The 17,367-nt window shown below is 40.1% G+C and overlaps 1 protein-coding gene across 2 annotated transcripts in view; it reads right to left on the bottom strand.

Annotated features, from left to right (window-relative positions):
• Window positions 1-16,497, bottom strand: part of TTF2 (transcription termination factor 2) — a 17,966-nt gene extending 1,469 nt beyond the window's left edge. Inside the window, exons 1-19 of one of the 2 annotated variants that reach the window (XM_031556214.1) lie at window positions 16,457-16,497; window positions 15,443-15,509; window positions 13,986-14,954; window positions 13,087-13,213; window positions 12,254-12,442; window positions 11,870-12,027; window positions 11,670-11,751; window positions 11,283-11,396; window positions 10,191-10,341; window positions 9,428-9,533; window positions 8,187-8,377; window positions 7,437-7,590; window positions 6,631-6,722; window positions 5,826-5,908; window positions 5,135-5,274; window positions 4,218-4,388; window positions 3,699-3,757; window positions 2,656-2,809; window positions 974-1,056 (exon numbers count right to left, since the gene is read on the bottom strand). In XM_031556214.1, coding sequence (XP_031412074.1) covers window positions 974-1,056; window positions 2,656-2,809; window positions 3,699-3,757; window positions 4,218-4,388; window positions 5,135-5,274; window positions 5,826-5,908; window positions 6,631-6,722; window positions 7,437-7,590; window positions 8,187-8,377; window positions 9,428-9,533; window positions 10,191-10,341; window positions 11,283-11,396; window positions 11,670-11,751; window positions 11,870-12,027; window positions 12,254-12,442; window positions 13,087-13,213; window positions 13,986-14,954; window positions 15,443-15,509; window positions 16,457-16,482 — 3,116 coding nt within the window. In that variant the 5' untranslated portion in view covers window positions 16,483-16,497. Of the gene's footprint in view, window positions 1-973; window positions 1,057-2,655; window positions 2,810-3,698; window positions 3,758-4,217; window positions 4,389-4,566; window positions 4,661-5,134; window positions 5,275-5,825; window positions 5,909-6,630; window positions 6,723-7,436; window positions 7,591-8,186; window positions 8,378-9,427; window positions 9,534-10,190; window positions 10,342-11,282; window positions 11,397-11,669; window positions 11,752-11,869; window positions 12,028-12,253; window positions 12,443-13,086; window positions 13,214-13,985; window positions 14,955-15,442; window positions 15,510-16,456 lie in introns of those variants that run through there. The other variant, XR_004161669.1, reaches the window with a different exon arrangement.
• Window positions 16,498-17,367: the final 870 nt, after the last annotated feature.

Genomic DNA, 17,367 nt, shown 5'->3' with positions numbered 1-17,367 from the left:
ACGGCTCACATAAGCCCCTAGGCTGTGTTCAGGAATTACTGAAATACAGGTGGCTTTACACTGCTCTTTTTGTCTACCTCCAGAGCCTTCTGTTTTCTTCTTTTATAGAATTACAGCCTCCCCCCAGGTTACCTCAGCTTTACTAGCTTGATGACCAATCTGCACCCAACACTATTTCCTTTGCAAGTTACCCAGAAACCAGGAAGGTTACTTTACTTCCTGGAGAAATAACCTGCTGCAACTCCACACAAAATCAGCTGTCTGAATTAAACCAGTGTCCCATACAGCCCCTCGCTTCTGACCAATAGTTAATGCTGACAGGAAGCTGAGGAGCTGCTGAGCAAAGAGTGAAGCAGGAAGGAAAATTCTCTGAAAAAGGTTTTGCTCAAGAACATTACATAAGAAATGGCTGGCACACAGAGGGAGTCGCTTCCTTACTGTAGAAATATCTCCTTAATGCTACCCAATTGCTAGATTATGTACCAAAGCATGCTAGCCTGCTTTGGAGGTTCCCACTTGCAAAAGGATAGTAAAAAATAAATAAAATGTGGTTCTGAATGATGAGAAACAACATAAATATCAGGAATTCATACTGTTTTCATAGCTCTGTAAAACCCAAGGTACGCTAGCTATGCTTACTGACAATGCTCAAGACAACCTTATTTATTTCAATACAAATTCCCTGTAGGCTTTACTGTACTTTTATTTATTACAACTTGAAATTTAAGCTAGGGATTTTTGCCCAGCAGGACTGTACTTCATGTCTGTGAGCACTGGACAGACAAATCCAAGATAGAGTATTGTGGAGGAAGACTACAGTAAAACACTTTTCTACAGCTAATCATTAGCCCTTACATTCAGCTGAACAATTCCTTTCTGCTCAGCTGTATCAGAAGTCACAACACACATGGTGTGGAAGAAAGCAGCATGCCCTACATAATTTCTCATAGATGGAAATTTTGTTTTTCTTTACCAGTGCATGTCAAGGAGAAAGAGGTGGTTTCCTCCAGTCAAGTTCAGGCCAACACCTCCAGCCAGCAAGGAGACCAACATTACCTTCAAAGACCAAAACAGAGATAAGAGAAAATTAATGTTTCATATATGCCACATTAATTTGAAATAAAGACCATATCAAAGGATCTGTTTATCCTATTTATATGTATATATTTATTATATGTCTGGAAGCCTGCCAGATGTTATTTAATGAGACACAGAAGGCTCTAAGAGAAGAGATCAGAAGATATGGCTCTAAGAGAGACCAGCTTAACATTCCACATCTATTATACTGACAAATGTTTAAGGACTACAGAAAGGACTGCAAAGTTCATCCTCTCTTCATGCCCCACTTAAATGACTGGCCTTTCTGATGACAGCCTGGTGCTAACAGTGGCACCAATTAGCACCCGCTACGAATTAAGAATCAGGATTACTTAAAACACAAGCAACTGGACTGAAATGGCCTGCCACTCATTTCACATTGCTTACACATAACCTAATGTTTAGAAAAAGATGAGTAGCTGGGAGGAAAGGGAATACAACAGATGATCAATTGAGAGAAGATTCTTGTACAGCAAGAAAAGAACTGAATATGTTAAGTGCAGAGCTATTTGTTATATATATATATATGTTGCTGAATTTCATAGTATGTTAAAAACACTGATTTTGTTTAAGAACTTAGCTATTCATATAGCTTGTAGAAGTCATCCTCTGTTTAAGTTCAAATCCAGAAGGAGAAAGATGCTTTCCAGATAGCAGCTTGTTTAAGAAATCCAGAAAAGTAAACAAGCTGATGCATCACTTACTCCCTTCCCAGTCACAGATCTGTCCTCAGAAGAGGCAGCCTGTCCTGCCTAAATTACAATGATGTCAAGTGTTTAGATCAAAGTATACCACTATGAATAATGAATCTGGATTCAGACTTCTTCAGATATTTGGCAAGTTTCCTTCCCTTGGCAAAAACAGACTAGGAACTATTTTCGTGAAGAGCCCAAACACTGTAGTTCACTAGCATTAAAAAATAATTATATATATATATTATTATATTTATATTTATTATTTATATTTATATTTGAAAGTGAAAGAAATTACAGTGAGGTCACCTTATTCTGAAACCCACCCCAATTCCAATCTCTCTATTCTTATACTGGGGTGAGATACGTTCTTCTTAAATCTGTCTTCATCCACCGTTTCAGCTGTTATCCTTCTTCTCAAAAAAGATTACAGCCTGGCACAAGGGCACAGCTGTGCTGCAGAACAGCAAGAAAATCTTAAGGTTCCTTGGCAAGCAGGGGATATAAAGAAAGAGATATCTTCCAGCGCAGTGACAGGAGTTGGAAACAACCAACCTGTCCTGCGTGGAGCTAAGTGGCTCCATAGCTTATTCAATGCATCATTTGATTGGAAGATTTGGTCAGCCTTTGTACTAATTTTTAAGTCAGAGGTTCAATTCAGAACAGTCAACATCCAAAGGAACTTTCCACAGCTGCTCCTGGACATTATTAATTCTACATCTGTTTTTACAGCTACCCCTTTCCCTGTTGATCTTGATATCTAGATATCCAAATGAAAGCAGTGCCAGCAAGTGAAATCATGAAGTCACCTCTTGTTATTGCTCATAACAGTACCAGTAACTGCTTCCCTGCCACGATTTCATACCTGAGGCCCTTTGGGATTGTTATTGAACTCTTCAACCACATCCATTCTCTGTTTAGGATTAACAGAGCCATCCACCACTGAATACTTCAGCCCTAGTCTCTGGAGGTGCACAGCCACAACTTTCAGCATGCTCGTCCACTGAGACACAACAACACTGGAGAAAGAGAACAAGGAGTTTAGAACAGATCCTACGTGTAGTCTGAGAGCGTGGTTATTGAAGTGTCTCACCCAAGAGGACAGTGCACTATACCCAACTGCAATCTGGGCACAGAAGTCCCCTCTCAATTCAGAAATAGATTCACTATTATTAAGTGTAGTGCCACAACCTGCTGCACAGGGCTAATAATCAACAAACTTGAGTCAAAGTAACTCTATTTTCACCACTATTTTTGAATTTTACATTGCCAGCCATCAATCTCAAGTTGTAGCATTTTCCACAAAATGAATCAACAGCAAACACCAAACTTGGATTTCTCAGGGTCGCTCACTCCCCACGTTTTTTGGATTAAACACTTTGGAAGGCAGTCATTATTCAGTAAGTTTTTTGTTAGAGAACAAAAGCAATGCTGGTGTTCTCGTTCTTTTGGTAGGAATATTCTTTTGAAGAGAGTTTGCACCCACCAGGCCCTGTACATAACGACACAACTGTAACTACTTTCCAGCCACATATCTGTAAGTACATTCAACACTCTTTACCAAAAACAAGCATGAACCCCTAGAAGCAGTAGGATTGGAGCTGAGGACAAACACTTCTCTGCATGATTAAGTTCTTCTCTATCCTATTTTAGGTAGAAAAGAGTCTGCTTGGGCCTCAAAGCTCAATATTCCTCACACACTCCCCTGCTGCATTTACACTAATCTGCTTCTTATAACTTGTTCTCTTATGTTTTATTAGATTTTTCTCAATCAGCTTTCATATATTATAGTAGCTTCTCCATTTCACCTTCCTGGAATCTGTATTCAGTTGTTTTAAACTACAAATACAGTTAAAAGACATGCTTCTCTCAATCACCGAGACTTAATAAAAGGGCACATTTACTAACCTTTTCTGAGACTCTGGGTGACTCTGAATAGTTTTCAGTTCAGCTAAGAGGTGAGATACCTGCAGGAAAAAAAAAAGTGCTTGATATCATAACCCAAGTCATGCTTAGCTGTTTTTCATGAAACAGAAAGCGATCAAAACAATTATTTGACTTCTACCATTCTCAGACATTCAAGATACATTCATAATTATAAGTAAGAAATGAAGTCATACAAACATGTTTTACAAAGTCCAGCATTTCTGTGAGAAGTTATTGCAACCTCTCCTCTTGTTCTGCACAAGCACCATGCTCACATGTAACAATTTTCTAAACTGCTGTGAATCCAGTGCTCAAGATTTTCACTGATGTTTCATCAGTATTGTCAAGTTCTCGCAGCTTTATTAGACGTATCCATCAAACTTCTGATTACACCTAAACTGTCAGCTTACCTTGATCTGCAACATGTGACAATTCATTAACAGTTTAAAAGGAAAAGTTCTGAAACCAAGCTTCTCAAGGGAGGCCAGGAGATCAGAATACCTTGGTGCTCTCCTTGGTGATTTCAAAGAGATCTGTATTAAAAGCTGTGCCATTGAGGTAGACTGTTGTCTTTGAATCAGGAGTCTGGAGCTCAGACAGGGTCAAAGCACTAAGTTGTTCCTCAATGGAGAGAGAAAGGCCTTCACTGGTCAAATTAACTTTGTCCAGAGCCTGCAAGAAAAATGCAATATAATAAGAGATTTCAGCCAAGCCTGAGATCAAATTCAGTGTTGATCTACAGTCTGTGCAATGTCTGCTGAAGTCAGTGAGTTGGAAAGGAGCTATGTTAGACAATATGAATACAACACCATAAAGAAACATTACTGGGTCAGACCAACAGTCTCTTTACCCTCATATTCCTAAGCAGGACTTTGTAGGGCAAATACATGAACCCAGCCATCTTCTGTGATCTGGTCTCAGAATCATCCCACATCACTCAAGATCTGTAAGATTCAAGATGTTAGGGAATAGATCTCTGCTTGTTCTCTTAGTATCTGGACTTACTTTACAGCTGCTTTATACTGCAGAGCATCAAACTTCTGAAAGATCAGTCTCCTTAATGCAAGGCAACTTCAGTCAAGGTGCTTACAGAACTCAATCACACAGAAGCCCTTGATAAAGGCTGTAGTTGTGAACTTGCACACTTTTCAAGACTTGGTTAAGATCAAGACTTATCTTTTCCTTTGCCATTAAAAGTCTGTTTATTTATTTGATGCCAATAAAACTGTTTCCAGAACCACTGCTTCCCCTCACAGGTCACACTGGGGAACTCAGTAAGATGTATGCTCACCCTACTGAACGTGTCCATTCATAAACCCCTACGTAAGTGAACCAACAGTGTTAAAAAGTTCATTAACTTACACAAACACTTGAGTAAACCCCTCCTCACCACCACTATTACAATACAACGCAATTACCACTTTCAGTAAGGAGAGATGGCAGCAACACTGACGGAGCCTCAACAGCATAGACAAGACGTGGGCAGTACTTGAGACTTGGGAAGCACTTTGAGAGCTTGCTAGAAATTCCTTCTGACTGTACCCAAAATCTTGTGCAACTGCCAATGAACAGAGAACAACAGGAGATCTTGGAGGTTCTTCCAAGCACTGCCCAGCAAGCATTTTGAATCAGCACACAAACACACATTTGATTTAACACTGGAACTCAATCTCCCTTAAAAACAAAACTAAAAACAAACAAACAAACAAAAAAAAGGTGACAACACAAATCAAAGTACTACATTTCTTATACTGACAACTCTTCTTTGGGCAATTAGACCTTTATTTCAGAAGGGGAGCCAGGGAAGTTACGAAAATTTCCCAGAGCCACAAAAGTGGGAACAGATTCATACCTTCCTCTATTACCCACAGCAAATGAACAGACTGGCAGATTCCTCAATATCTAAAAAGGACTTCTCTGAAAGCTAAGCAAGAGGAGGCATCATAAGAGCTTCAAACCCCAAACCAAATTCTTCTTAAGAGCATGGAAGCAGGTAAGCATTTTCCAAAGAATTTCTAAATCTTGATGCCCCACGGGGCCAGCTTTGTTCCTCCTCATTAACTGTGCACTTAAGAGTTACTTCTGCAAATGTATTGAGCATGCTCAAACCTCTCTCGAATGGGTTACTCCCAGCATGCTCTCTGCCTTCATTTTTCTGCTCTTGCCGCTTTAGGTAAGACTGTAGCGTTGACCTGGAAAAATAAGATAAAGACTGTAGAATTTATAGCAAGAAAAAAGGTAAGAGGCACTTGAGCTAAACAAGCAAGCTGTCAATGCATTAAGGAACATTTCATTAATTATTTACTTTCTCATGCTCTATTAATGTACGTTCCTGAAGTCAGAGAGAGTTTTGTTTAACAAGATCAAAAAGAAAGATCCATTTTGGAAAGCACAAAGTTAATAAGCCTGATTATCAGAATACCCTGAGAATAACAGGAGTCACAGCCCAATGGACAGCATTCTTCATAAAAATACAAAAGGATATCTTTAAATATATAGTTACAAGGGAAGAAGTCTCTTTACAATAGCACTGATGAAAGAGACCCTGTGAGAACATAAGGTGCTGCTGGTTTGCTTTATAGCCATCTAGAGAGGCCAGCATAACTTCAGATCATACAAGTATCATAAGGTACAGAAGACAAATCATCTCCTACACAGGTGCTGGGACATCATCATTTAAGAATTACTGTCACAGTTCCAAGAGTTCCTCCATGGCAGGAGGGCTGGAACCAGACTTTCTTTTTCAATGAAAATTATTCTGCAATTCTATGTTTGACAAATAGTCAGAAAGGGGGAAAGGATAACCTCAGTTTGTTGAAAAGATTTTCTTATCTGAAATGGATTAACCATTCTAATTTTTCATATCAGTAGGAAACAAAAACACAGCATACTTTATTTCTTTCCACATTCATACCTGGATCTTGCAAAGAGCACATTGTATACAGACTGCTCCTCTGCTGAAAGTTTTAACTGATGCAACTGCATGCTACGCTGGGGCAAAGATACCTGAAGAAACACAGCATCAGATATATGTAATGCAAAAGATCTTATACAGCATCACAAAAACCAGTATCCCAATATTTAACATAACATTCAATGTCTCTAACGAAAAAAAAAACAGCTATCTATGAAGTCACTTATATTAATTAATTATGACACAACACAAATAATTCTGAGTAACCTGGTTAACACTCAGGATGAAAATCTTTATTCAAAGTCTAACAAAAGGCTTGAGAACTAAGAATGGGCTGCTGTATAGCAGGAGGAATTAATTTATTGCACTGCGAAAGTAGCTTCTCAGCTTCCCATTCAGAATCAGAAGTAACCGAAATGACACCTGAAGTTTTACAGACACACTGATAACTTACAACTCAGATTAACAGATTATCTATAAGGAATAATGGAGAAAGTCAATGCCCCAGTACACACCAAACCCATTTCACACTCTGCAGCTTCCATTCAGAGACCTAGACTAGCTCTCCATTAAACGGATATCCACTTGCAATTGCTTGACACATTCTCTTCTGCACTTGATTTATAACTACAAGGTTTCATTTTTCCATATATTTCTGCATTCTGGATAAGCAGACACAGCATCCCACAGGGATTTATTCCTCTTCCTCAAAAGAGTGCAGTAGACAGGAAAACCCACCTATTAGCAAATATGCACGTGAAGAGTTAACTGCAAGGAAAGTGATGAGATGATTGCCTAGGTCTTACCAAGGGCTTTCCAGTTGAATCCAGCTGCTCCTTAGTTCTCCGTAATAAGAGGCTCCTAGTTAAAAGGCTTAGCCTGTCTCCTCCCTTCTTAGTGTTGTTATCTACCTGGTATTTCCACACCTTGTATTCATCAAAAGGAGAGCAACGTAGGAACCTAACACAGAAGATAAAGGAACTTCATTTCAAGTGAAGAGAAGCTCTTCAGTTACTCTTGAGTGACCAAAACAAAATTCCTTGTTATCCAAAGCAAACAGTCTCTAATTCAGCAAGGAGCAACAAAACACTTTCAGTTCAATGACATCTATAACTTGTTTGGTCAAAGGCCCGACCTCAGTAGCACAGCGAAAGTGACATTCTGATTGCATACCCATAACATCATCTTAGCCCATTGTAACTCAAACAAAGCACGTCAAGAAGCACATCCACTTGCCAAAAAGCATACTCATTTGTCAATTCCAAATTATTAGGAACAAGTATTACTGCACAAAAATTCTGATCAGTAACATTGGTTTTGTGGATATTCTCCTTGAAAACATTGGAGATCTTAAGTAATTTTCACTTTGAGTTTCCTAAAAGCAGAATAGTTACACACACAGCAGTAGCACATGGTCCGGTTCATTCACTGCCTCTGCCTCATTATCCCTTTTACCTCAGAGATCACTTCAACTTCGAAACAACTTCAGCACTTTGTCAGTGAAGAATCACTGGAACTGAAGTGCTATCCATGTGCCTCACATGAAATCACCTCACCTCAGAAGAGAGTACATGTCCAGTAAGTTGTTCTGTATTGGTGTCCCAGTGACAGCCCATCTGGCAGTGGCTCTCAGCTTGCACACAGCTATGGAGGTTTGAACCTTTGGATTTTTAATAGTGTGAGCTTCATCCAATATAACTCGAGCCCAAGCTACTCTGAGGAGAGGGGAGCAGGGAGCTGACCCACTCTGAAAGAGAAAAAATAAAAATTTTTAACACAGAGCAATAACCTTACTAAGACTTCTAGAGAGCCACAAGCAAACATATTTCCAGCAAGAAACATTTTCTTTTTGATAGCAGTAATCTGAGCTCTTAGAGCCATGCAGATTATTTTAAAAAAATCACCTCTCCGATGCTTCCATGAAATTTTCTAATCTGAAATATATGTGTTTGCTTACTCACGGTGGCTATTTCTAGTATTTTCCTGGTTTTTTTGTTTGTTTGTTTGTTTGGTTTTTTTGGCTTTTAACATTTTATCTCCCCTTCCTTCCCAAGAGTGAATATCAGTAACATTTTGCTAGGCTGGGACAAAGGAACACATAACTATTACACGAGGCATATATAAATAAAAGATTTTAAAACTTATAGGCTTATAAACACAGGATCTCCCTAGACGCCACCTAAAGGCTTCAGGAAATTCAAAGACTTGTTTGCTTTAAGACCTACACATGGATCTGCACGCAGAGGTTGGAAGCAAAAAAATCCAGCAAGGGACTTCCTCTCCACTGCGTACCCACATTCAACTGGCATTCAACAATCACTTTATTTTCACAGTCTAGCAAATATACTGCCATTTCTTCACGGATACAGAATATAAGTTGCCCCCATGTCAGTTCAAACTGATTCAGAGCCTGAGCATGACAGGCTTCTGGTAGTTTAAAGGAGCATTAGTGCTTCTAACAGCAAACAGCAAGCAGCAGATTCTAGCATCCTTCATAGTCTTGTCTCAAAGAGTACATGATTCGTCACTGCACTCTTAAAATTACTTTTTAATATATTTCAGCTGTGCATTCTGTAGCACAACAGAACAGGTTGACTGTATTTTTTTCACGTCATCTCTCTGCACCTCACAATACTTTCTCTCCTGTCTTTGTATTTTGTAATCACAATACTGTACTTATGGAAAAAAGATTCTTGCCTACTGCTCATTGTAGCATTAGGTGTGAAACAATAACAGCTTGCATCACCTCAGAACAAAAACATTCATACAATCTTTTATCAGTATCATGGCTTCTCACCTCTACTTCATGGTCCTCAGCAGGGAATTCCCCCTCCTCTTTGCTTGTGGGAACCTCCTTAGAGACAAGGCTGTAGGTTGTGACAACAACGTCATGTTCAGAGAGCCTGCATCAAGGAACAGTAAGAATCAGAAGCAAGAACTAACAAAGAATTCATTTTGCAAAGCAGACAAAATGCATGCTCAAGGTTTAAGAATAACATGGTTCTACAAGAGCTATATGCAATTGTATAGAAGACTGAACTTCACTCCAGGAATGACAGATGGTCTCCATTTTCTAGATATTGAAAGCAGATACAGCAAACTAAAGAAGGCAGTAAGAATCAGACAGAATCCACACCATGTGAGATGAACATTTCTTAGAATGTGGTACACAGAAAAACTGCTCAGAATAGCCTGAAGCGGTATAGAAAAGTTTCAGATGTACACCTAAGGATGATAATGTAACTACAAAGCACAAGAGTGGAAGAAACTGCTACTTAATCTCTGCAAACAAGAGATGCGCATTAGAAGACACACACTGTTTTTGTTACCAGGAGTAATAATAGCCTGCACCAGAACCACTTGGCATGGGTACAGGTCATAAAGGCTTTGCTATATAAAATATAAGAGCAAACAGCAGCCTGACCCTCTGAACCCTAAACATTTCCATACTTCAGGTTCTTCCAACATTTTACTGCCACTGAATTTCAACTCTGATGAACACAGTCTCTTGTTAAAGTATATTTAACTTTTCTTGGTCATGCTTACAGTTTAGCACTTACACCTCTGCATGTTTATCTCGGTTTGGCCCATGGTACAAATAGACCCTCAGTTTTCCAAAGCCCACTCGTCTGTCAATCTCTTTCTTCCAATGATGGATCAAGGATGCAGGACAGATGATCAAAGTGCTGCATGAAGGGATAACAGTAGAATCTGCAGGGAAATATTGCAGGCAGGTTTTAGCATCGTCACATTACTCTAGAATTTTGGATAGTCATGACAGTTAGGAAAATTGATCCACTTTTTTGTGATCAGTTTCTGAAGCAGTTATCTCCACATCACACTCCTGGGACTATCAGCTTGGGGAGGAAAAAAATTCTACTTAGACATCAAAGCGTTGTCGTAACTCATTCAGAGTTCTGCTATAAATCTAGGCATTTTGAATAAGATTTGATTAGAAGTCAGGAAATAAATCTCTTCTCAGAAAACGGTTTCAAATAAACACTTCTTTCTTGTTCTAGAAGACTGACCTCGCCATTTTGAGCCATGTTAAAAAAAAAACACAAACAACACACATTAAAAAAAACCCCGGTTGTTTGTTTTGACAAAGAAACTTTCAAAACACACAAAAAAACCCAGCATAAGTAATTAGATGAATGTGGGGACAGTGACAGGTTGTTGACACAGAAACAATAACTTTTCTTAAAAAACAAACAGCCAAAAAACCCTCTGTAACTCCTGTATCTCTGTGAACAAAGAAATAATTTTATGAAGGTAAGGAAAAAAGATCAGTCACAGAGAGGTGAGGAGTAATTAAAGTCCTTTTCTATGAAAATTACACAAATATTCAACATTTTTTCAAAACTGATTTTATCTGATTTGGTAAAATAACCAATAAAAATGCCTGGAGTATATAAAGTAATGAGCAGGAAAATCCTACACACTCAGTGCCATTGATCAAGAGAAAGGCTTTGCAAGGGAGTACAGTAAACATTACTCCCAATGGAATGTTCCTACAGAAGGGAAGTAAAAACAGATAGAGTTTATTGGTTTTGTGGTCTTTCACCTATATAAATTACAACCAGAATGCTTCATGCATTTCAAGTGGGATTACATCAGAACGTATCTATTGTATGATATAAACAATTCTGTACCATTTCTGGACAGCCACATTTCTAACTTCTTGCTTCCTTTCTCTGTCTTCACCTGCTTCTGGGTCAGAATTAGAGCAATCATTGTTAGAGTCTTCCCCAGGCCCATGTCATCCGCTGGAAAGAGAGAGATGCACGTTATGATGACCCACAGAAATGTGTCTGCCTAACTTACATCTACACTGAAGTAATTGCCAGAGCAGCAAACACCCTGGCAATACTGAAAACAGAAATACACGTCTGTTTCAGGATATAATATAGTAATGGGTTAATAGCCCCTTTACACATCTACAAAATAACAAGTTATTGGCCTCAAAGTAAGTTACATGCCAAGCTTTTGCTGTACTAAGTCTTTCCCTCAAAAAGGTACTTTCCCATTCTGTTGCTCACCCAGAATTCCTCCACAAGGCCTTTGACTCTCTCTCCAGAGCAGCCATGCAAGTGCTTGTCTCTGGTGCAGCAGCAGCGGAACCTGAGAGGATGAGACAGAATTAAAAGTTCAAACTTCTTGCGAAGTTCAGACACTTCTGCTTCCTGTAGCAAATCATCCAGCTGAGCTGTCCTACTACAATCCATCCTTGTCAACTCACTTTCAAACCGGAGGGATCCTCAGCTACTGTCTGTTCTGTTGGACAGGATTCTAGAGATTTGTGAAGATGATTAATGGCATCACTTGTTGCGCTGTGCACGGCCCTAATTCGGTCTTCTGTCATTCTTCCTCCATACAGATTCTGCACACCAGAGTTCACTGAAAAGATAAAGTATTATACATGAAGTGTTTTTATATAGCTAACTCTCCCTTGGAGATCTTTCATCTTAGGCATTTATCACAGTAGCTACAGATGCCCAGGGCAAAATATGCAGCTCGTGCTAACAAATACATTTCAGTAACTGTTACATACTCACAGTTTGCAGGATTCTGTCAGGCCTAGTCCTTGTCAGTGTTCTTTAATGAATAGGCTTGCAATACTTACTTCCAAAACCACGGCCAAAATATTCACTGGAACCCAAGGCAGCAGCAGAGGGGTGATTGTGTGAGCTTGAAGAGGACCCTGCCTTATGATCCCCAAGAGGCAGTGGTGTTATCAGCTTCGTACCACCTGGTCTGCTGAACGAGTTAGGCAAAGGTTCCTCACAACGGCCACTGCTTGCACTGTTCTCCCCTTAAGAAGAAAGGAATTGCAGGGTGAAGACGTTGAGCAATGGACCTCATAGCCTTGCTTTACAGCACAAAGAAGGGCCTTCATTTAGCCCAATGGCTTGCAAAAGGTTATTAACTGGCCTTAGTGATCTAACAGCAGGGTAGTGGGTTACCACATTGGCTGAGCCACCACAGCTGTTCACATGCATGCTCTTAGCCTTTTTCTGCTTGACAGCCAATGCAGTTCAGCTCAGGCCTCAGTGTATGGTTTATACAAATACAATGAGCTTTGCAACATGATCAGATTAGTGCCTACACAAGGTCAGTTGTGCACGATGTTTCCGGTGTTCCACAGTTCCTGTCAGAAGCATCTTTCAAAAACAAATGGCTCAAGAAATCTGATTTCTTCCCTCCTTCCTGGAGAAGAATCTTGCTTAAAATGAGATCTTGCATAAGGCATTGTGATTGCTTGTTGTCTGGAGTAACCAGAAGTTGCTTATCTTGCTCACGTTAACTTTTATGTTCAGGCACAGCTGCCAAAACCAATGTCCTGCATAAGTAGCGTGGCTCCACACTGCAACAAAGCTGAAGTTAAACCTTAACTGCCAAGTTCTCAGAGAAACAAAACATTCTGCAGAGTTTCTGGGGAAAAGAAAACAGCTTTACCTTTTTCTGTAGTATCTGTCGTTGAAATGTTAAGAGCACTGAGTGCAGCTTCCAAATCCTGTACTTGCTTTACTAACCGTTGCCCTTTATCTGGCAGCACCTGAATGTTCACTGTAGCCAAGGTATTCTGGAAAAAAAAAAAAGGAAAAAAAAACCAAAACAATCCCAAATCTGAATGTGCTTTACAGAGATTCCTGCCAAGATGAAAACAATCAAGGAGTTAGAGGTTCAAAAAGATTCATCTTCTACCACAGTAATTCCTATTTGAGTGAAGTTCTACAACCTCCAAAAGCATTTACATGCCATTTAGTGCAGTTAAATAGGATTCTAGCAGAAGGGAAATTAGCCATTTGAATACTTCAGAAAAGATGGAAGGATGCAGGGCTCTTCCTTGTCTTCCTACGAAACAGGATGGTCAGGCAATCAAGTAGCTCAGATGATCTTGACATCCCACAAAGCATCCAGCATCCAAACTACGTGCACATTTCTATACAGACAGAAGGCTTATTTAATCTTAGTGCGAGTTTTCATGGCTGCATCACTCTTTCTACACAAGCCTATGAGAAACAAACACATTACTTAAAAAGGCTAAGCCGGTTGCATCGTTACGTCTTACACAAATTAAGTGTAAGGTACACACAACCTCAAGCAAGTTAAAATTAAGCATATCCAAATGCAGATGGTTACACTGAGAGGTCACTGTCTCGTAAATGGCTTAAAAAGCCTGGCATGTGTTTTTATGTCCCTACCTATAGCCCACTCTCTTGTATGCTCCAAATATTTCAGCAGTTCTACTGTGTGGGGATATAATATTCTGATCGCTGTCACGAGTGAAAGAAGTCACCCTGAATAGGGAACAAAACAAAACAAAGTAAGGAATAAAAGGTAAAATATGTTACCTTCTTCTGCCTCAGCTGGATTTCAAGATGGTTACGAAGAGCCTCAGGGTCTCGGGGTCCTTCCATGTGAAGTGATGCTGCAGCTCCTAGCAAAGATGTCTCCTGGGTACTCTTCCCTGATGTTCCTGCAGGAACCCCTCTTGGTTGCAAACCCTTAACTGATTTCTCAGGTTCACTTTCATCTGATGAGGAATAAACAAGTACTACTTCATCACTGTCACTGTCAGAAACTTCATCAGCAGGTTGTTCCAGGCCTGGCCTGACTTGTGTCTTGGATGGTGCTGCCTCTGCTCCTTGCTTTGGGAGAGCACGCTGCGATGCTGCTTGTGGTACTGTTGTGGAAGTCGTGTTTTCTTTTGGTATTGGTTTCATCTCTCCACTCTTTCCACCAATGCATTCTTTCACTCTGGTTTCTTTATCCCCACAGTTTTTTAAGCTTTTATCCCTGAACTTCTCTTTCTCTAGAGACTTGCTATTTGTACTTTGCTTTTCAAAACTGATTGGGAAGAGTTCAGATCTGCCACCTGGCTCTTTCTCCACACATTCGGATTTATTGGATTCCCTGCCACTTCCTTCATACTTCTCTTTATCCTCATGGGTGTTTTCCCCTTTCCAAGTCTCAGAAAGACAAAGTTTAGATTCAGATATTGTGTTTCCCTTAAATTCTGGATCACTCCTACATCCCTTGGATTGTTTTTCAGTTTTCAGTCCTTCTGGATGTTCCTTCTCTGTGGAAGAACCAGAGGTGGACTTCTTTTCTTTATGTGACTCCACCACATTATCCTTTTCCGCTTCAACTCCTTTTGCTTTACTTTCCTCTCCACTACCTTGCTTAATTTGTTTCCAAGATGATGCTTCACAATTCTTGTCTATCACTTTGAATGGATTTCTTTGGCCACTGGGATTGAAGACAGGTGCCTTCTTGGGCTGTGATTCTGATTTTTTTGATGGTTTGGTACCTTTTGAATCCTGCAATACACATAAGTAGGTAAGTGCTAATATATCAGTAATAAAACTTGCTAACTATACACACAATCCAATTACTTCAAGCAAGGCTTCATTCTCTACAAACATCATCTTTCCTACAATTTAACAAGGGCAGCATAAACATTTTGCAAGGAAAAAAGAAACAACACTGCTGCTTTCCTGCTGCCTTAGCTATTCCCATAGTGTCTGGGGATCAAGTCCTAACAGCACTGTTCTCAGGAAAGAAGGATGGCTGGAAAGCAAACACAAGGGTTTTCTTTTTTTTTTTTTGTGTTTTGGAAGACTGAAGAGCAGTGATTACTTCCCACAATTTAGAAGTCAGAAGTCTCAAACGGAGGACAACAGACTAATAAGGATATCAACTATTAAATACAAAGTCTCACTATGTGATCTTGGAGGCAATTTATAGCAGTTAGAACGAAGTTACACTGGAATAAGTTGATACTGATATATACATAAAACACTCGTACCTGCCATGGCACACTTCCACACCATTTCTTCCCATTCAACTTACTGTTAACGCATCGGTAAAACAACCTGTCAAAGAACAAAGCAAGATTTGAAGTGAGAGTGCCATTAGAGGAGCTCTAGCCATTCTTTAAAAACTAGTGTGGCACTGAAAACATTACTCGATCTGATATTTACATCCAGACTTCTGCATAGCAAAAATCATGAATGATGGTAACAATGCCTGCTACCCAATTATCATTCCTGAATATAATTCTTTAGGGTATGGGGGTTGTTTTGAACCACAGAATGGCTTAGGTTGTAAGGGACCTCTAAAGATCATAAAGCTACAAGCCCCTGCCATGGGCAGGTTTGTCACCCAGCAGATCAGGCTGCCCGAGGCCCCATTCAACCTGGCCTTGAATGCCTCCTGCAATGGGGCATCACAAGTTCCCTGGGCAGCCTGTGCCAGCGCCTCACCACTAAGAGTAAAGAATTTCTTCATAATATCTAATCAGAATCTCCCCTCTTTTAATTTAAAGCCATTCCCTCTTGTCCTGTCACTATCTATAATGTAAAAAGTCAGTCCTCCTCCTGCATATAAGCTCTCTTCAAGTACTGAAAAGCTGCAGTAAAGTCTCCCTGTGCCACCAGTTCATTTTAAATCTTGAAATGAAAGCTAAAGGAGTGCTACAAATTGCTGAAGTAAAAACATTGTCTGATGTCCAGATGCTCCAAAGTCTCATGATTTTTAGGCATGAGAAAATGGCTATTCTACCATTATGCCACACAGACTACTTAGACTGCGGGATTGAGTGCACCCTCAACAACTTTGCTAGTGATTCCAAGCTGAGCAGTGCAGTCAATACAGCAGAAGGAAGAGATGCCATCCAGCAAGACCTGGATAGACTTCAAAAGTAGGTCCAGGAGAACCTAATGAGATTCGATAAGGCCAAGAACACAGTGCTGCACTTGGGTTGGGACAATCCTCGATATGACTAGAGACTGGGAGATTAACTCCTTGAGAGCAGCCCTACCTTGCAGCCTGGAAGGCCAATGGCATCCTGCATTAAAAGAAGGGTGGACAGCAGGATGAGAGAGGGGATTGCCCCTCTCTACTCTGCCCTTGTAAGGCTCCATCTGGAGTACTGTGTCCAAGCCTGGGGTCCCCAGTACAAGAAGGATGCAAAGCTGTTGGAGGGGGTCCAGAGGAGGGTCATGAAGATGATCAGAGGGCTGGAGCACCTCCCCTATGATGAAAGGTTGAAGGAATGGGGATTGTTTACTTGGAAAAGAGAAGGTTCTGGAGAGACTTCATTGCAATTTTCCAGTACTTGGAAGGAGCTTACAAGCAGGAGGGGGACTGACTTTTTATGTAGGTAGATGATGACAGGACAAGAGGTAATGGATTTAAACTGAAAAGGGGATGGTTTAGGTTAAATGATTGGAAGAAATTTTTCACTCAGAGGGTAGTGAAGCACAGGCACAAGCTGCCCAGAGAGGTTGAAGATGCCCCATCTCTGGAGGCATCCAAGCTCAGGCTTGATGGGTTCCTGAGCAGTGTGATCTAGTGGCTGGCATGTCTCCACAGCGGGGAGGTTGGAACAAGAGGATCTGTTAGGTCCCTTTCTATCCATTCTATAATTCTATGACAGACTTAAGAGAGGTATTTTTAAAATGGGCAGACAACAAGGTCAGCTGCAAGAACTCGATCTGAATTAATACAGCTGAATTTGATGCAATCAGCAGGAAACTCTGATGAACCCAACAACAAAACTACATTCAATTCCATTAAAAAGAAGTGTTAATGAATCACTCAGGTGTATATAATTGAGTATACTACTAACAAAAAATAATATACTATACTAACAAAAAATAAAGAACACTTTGAAAAGAGTAAGCGAAGGCCCCAAGGCCAGAGGCCATTTTTAGCTGTAGAAGGGAAGTG

This window comes from Meleagris gallopavo, chromosome 1 (genome assembly GCF_000146605.3).
Source record: "Meleagris gallopavo isolate NT-WF06-2002-E0010 breed Aviagen turkey brand Nicholas breeding stock chromosome 1, Turkey_5.1, whole genome shotgun sequence".
NCBI classification, from domain to species: Eukaryota; Metazoa; Chordata; class Aves; order Galliformes; family Phasianidae; genus Meleagris; species Meleagris gallopavo.
Note: the sequence above shows the minus strand (reverse complement) of the source record. Positions and strands in the feature narration are given on the sequence as shown.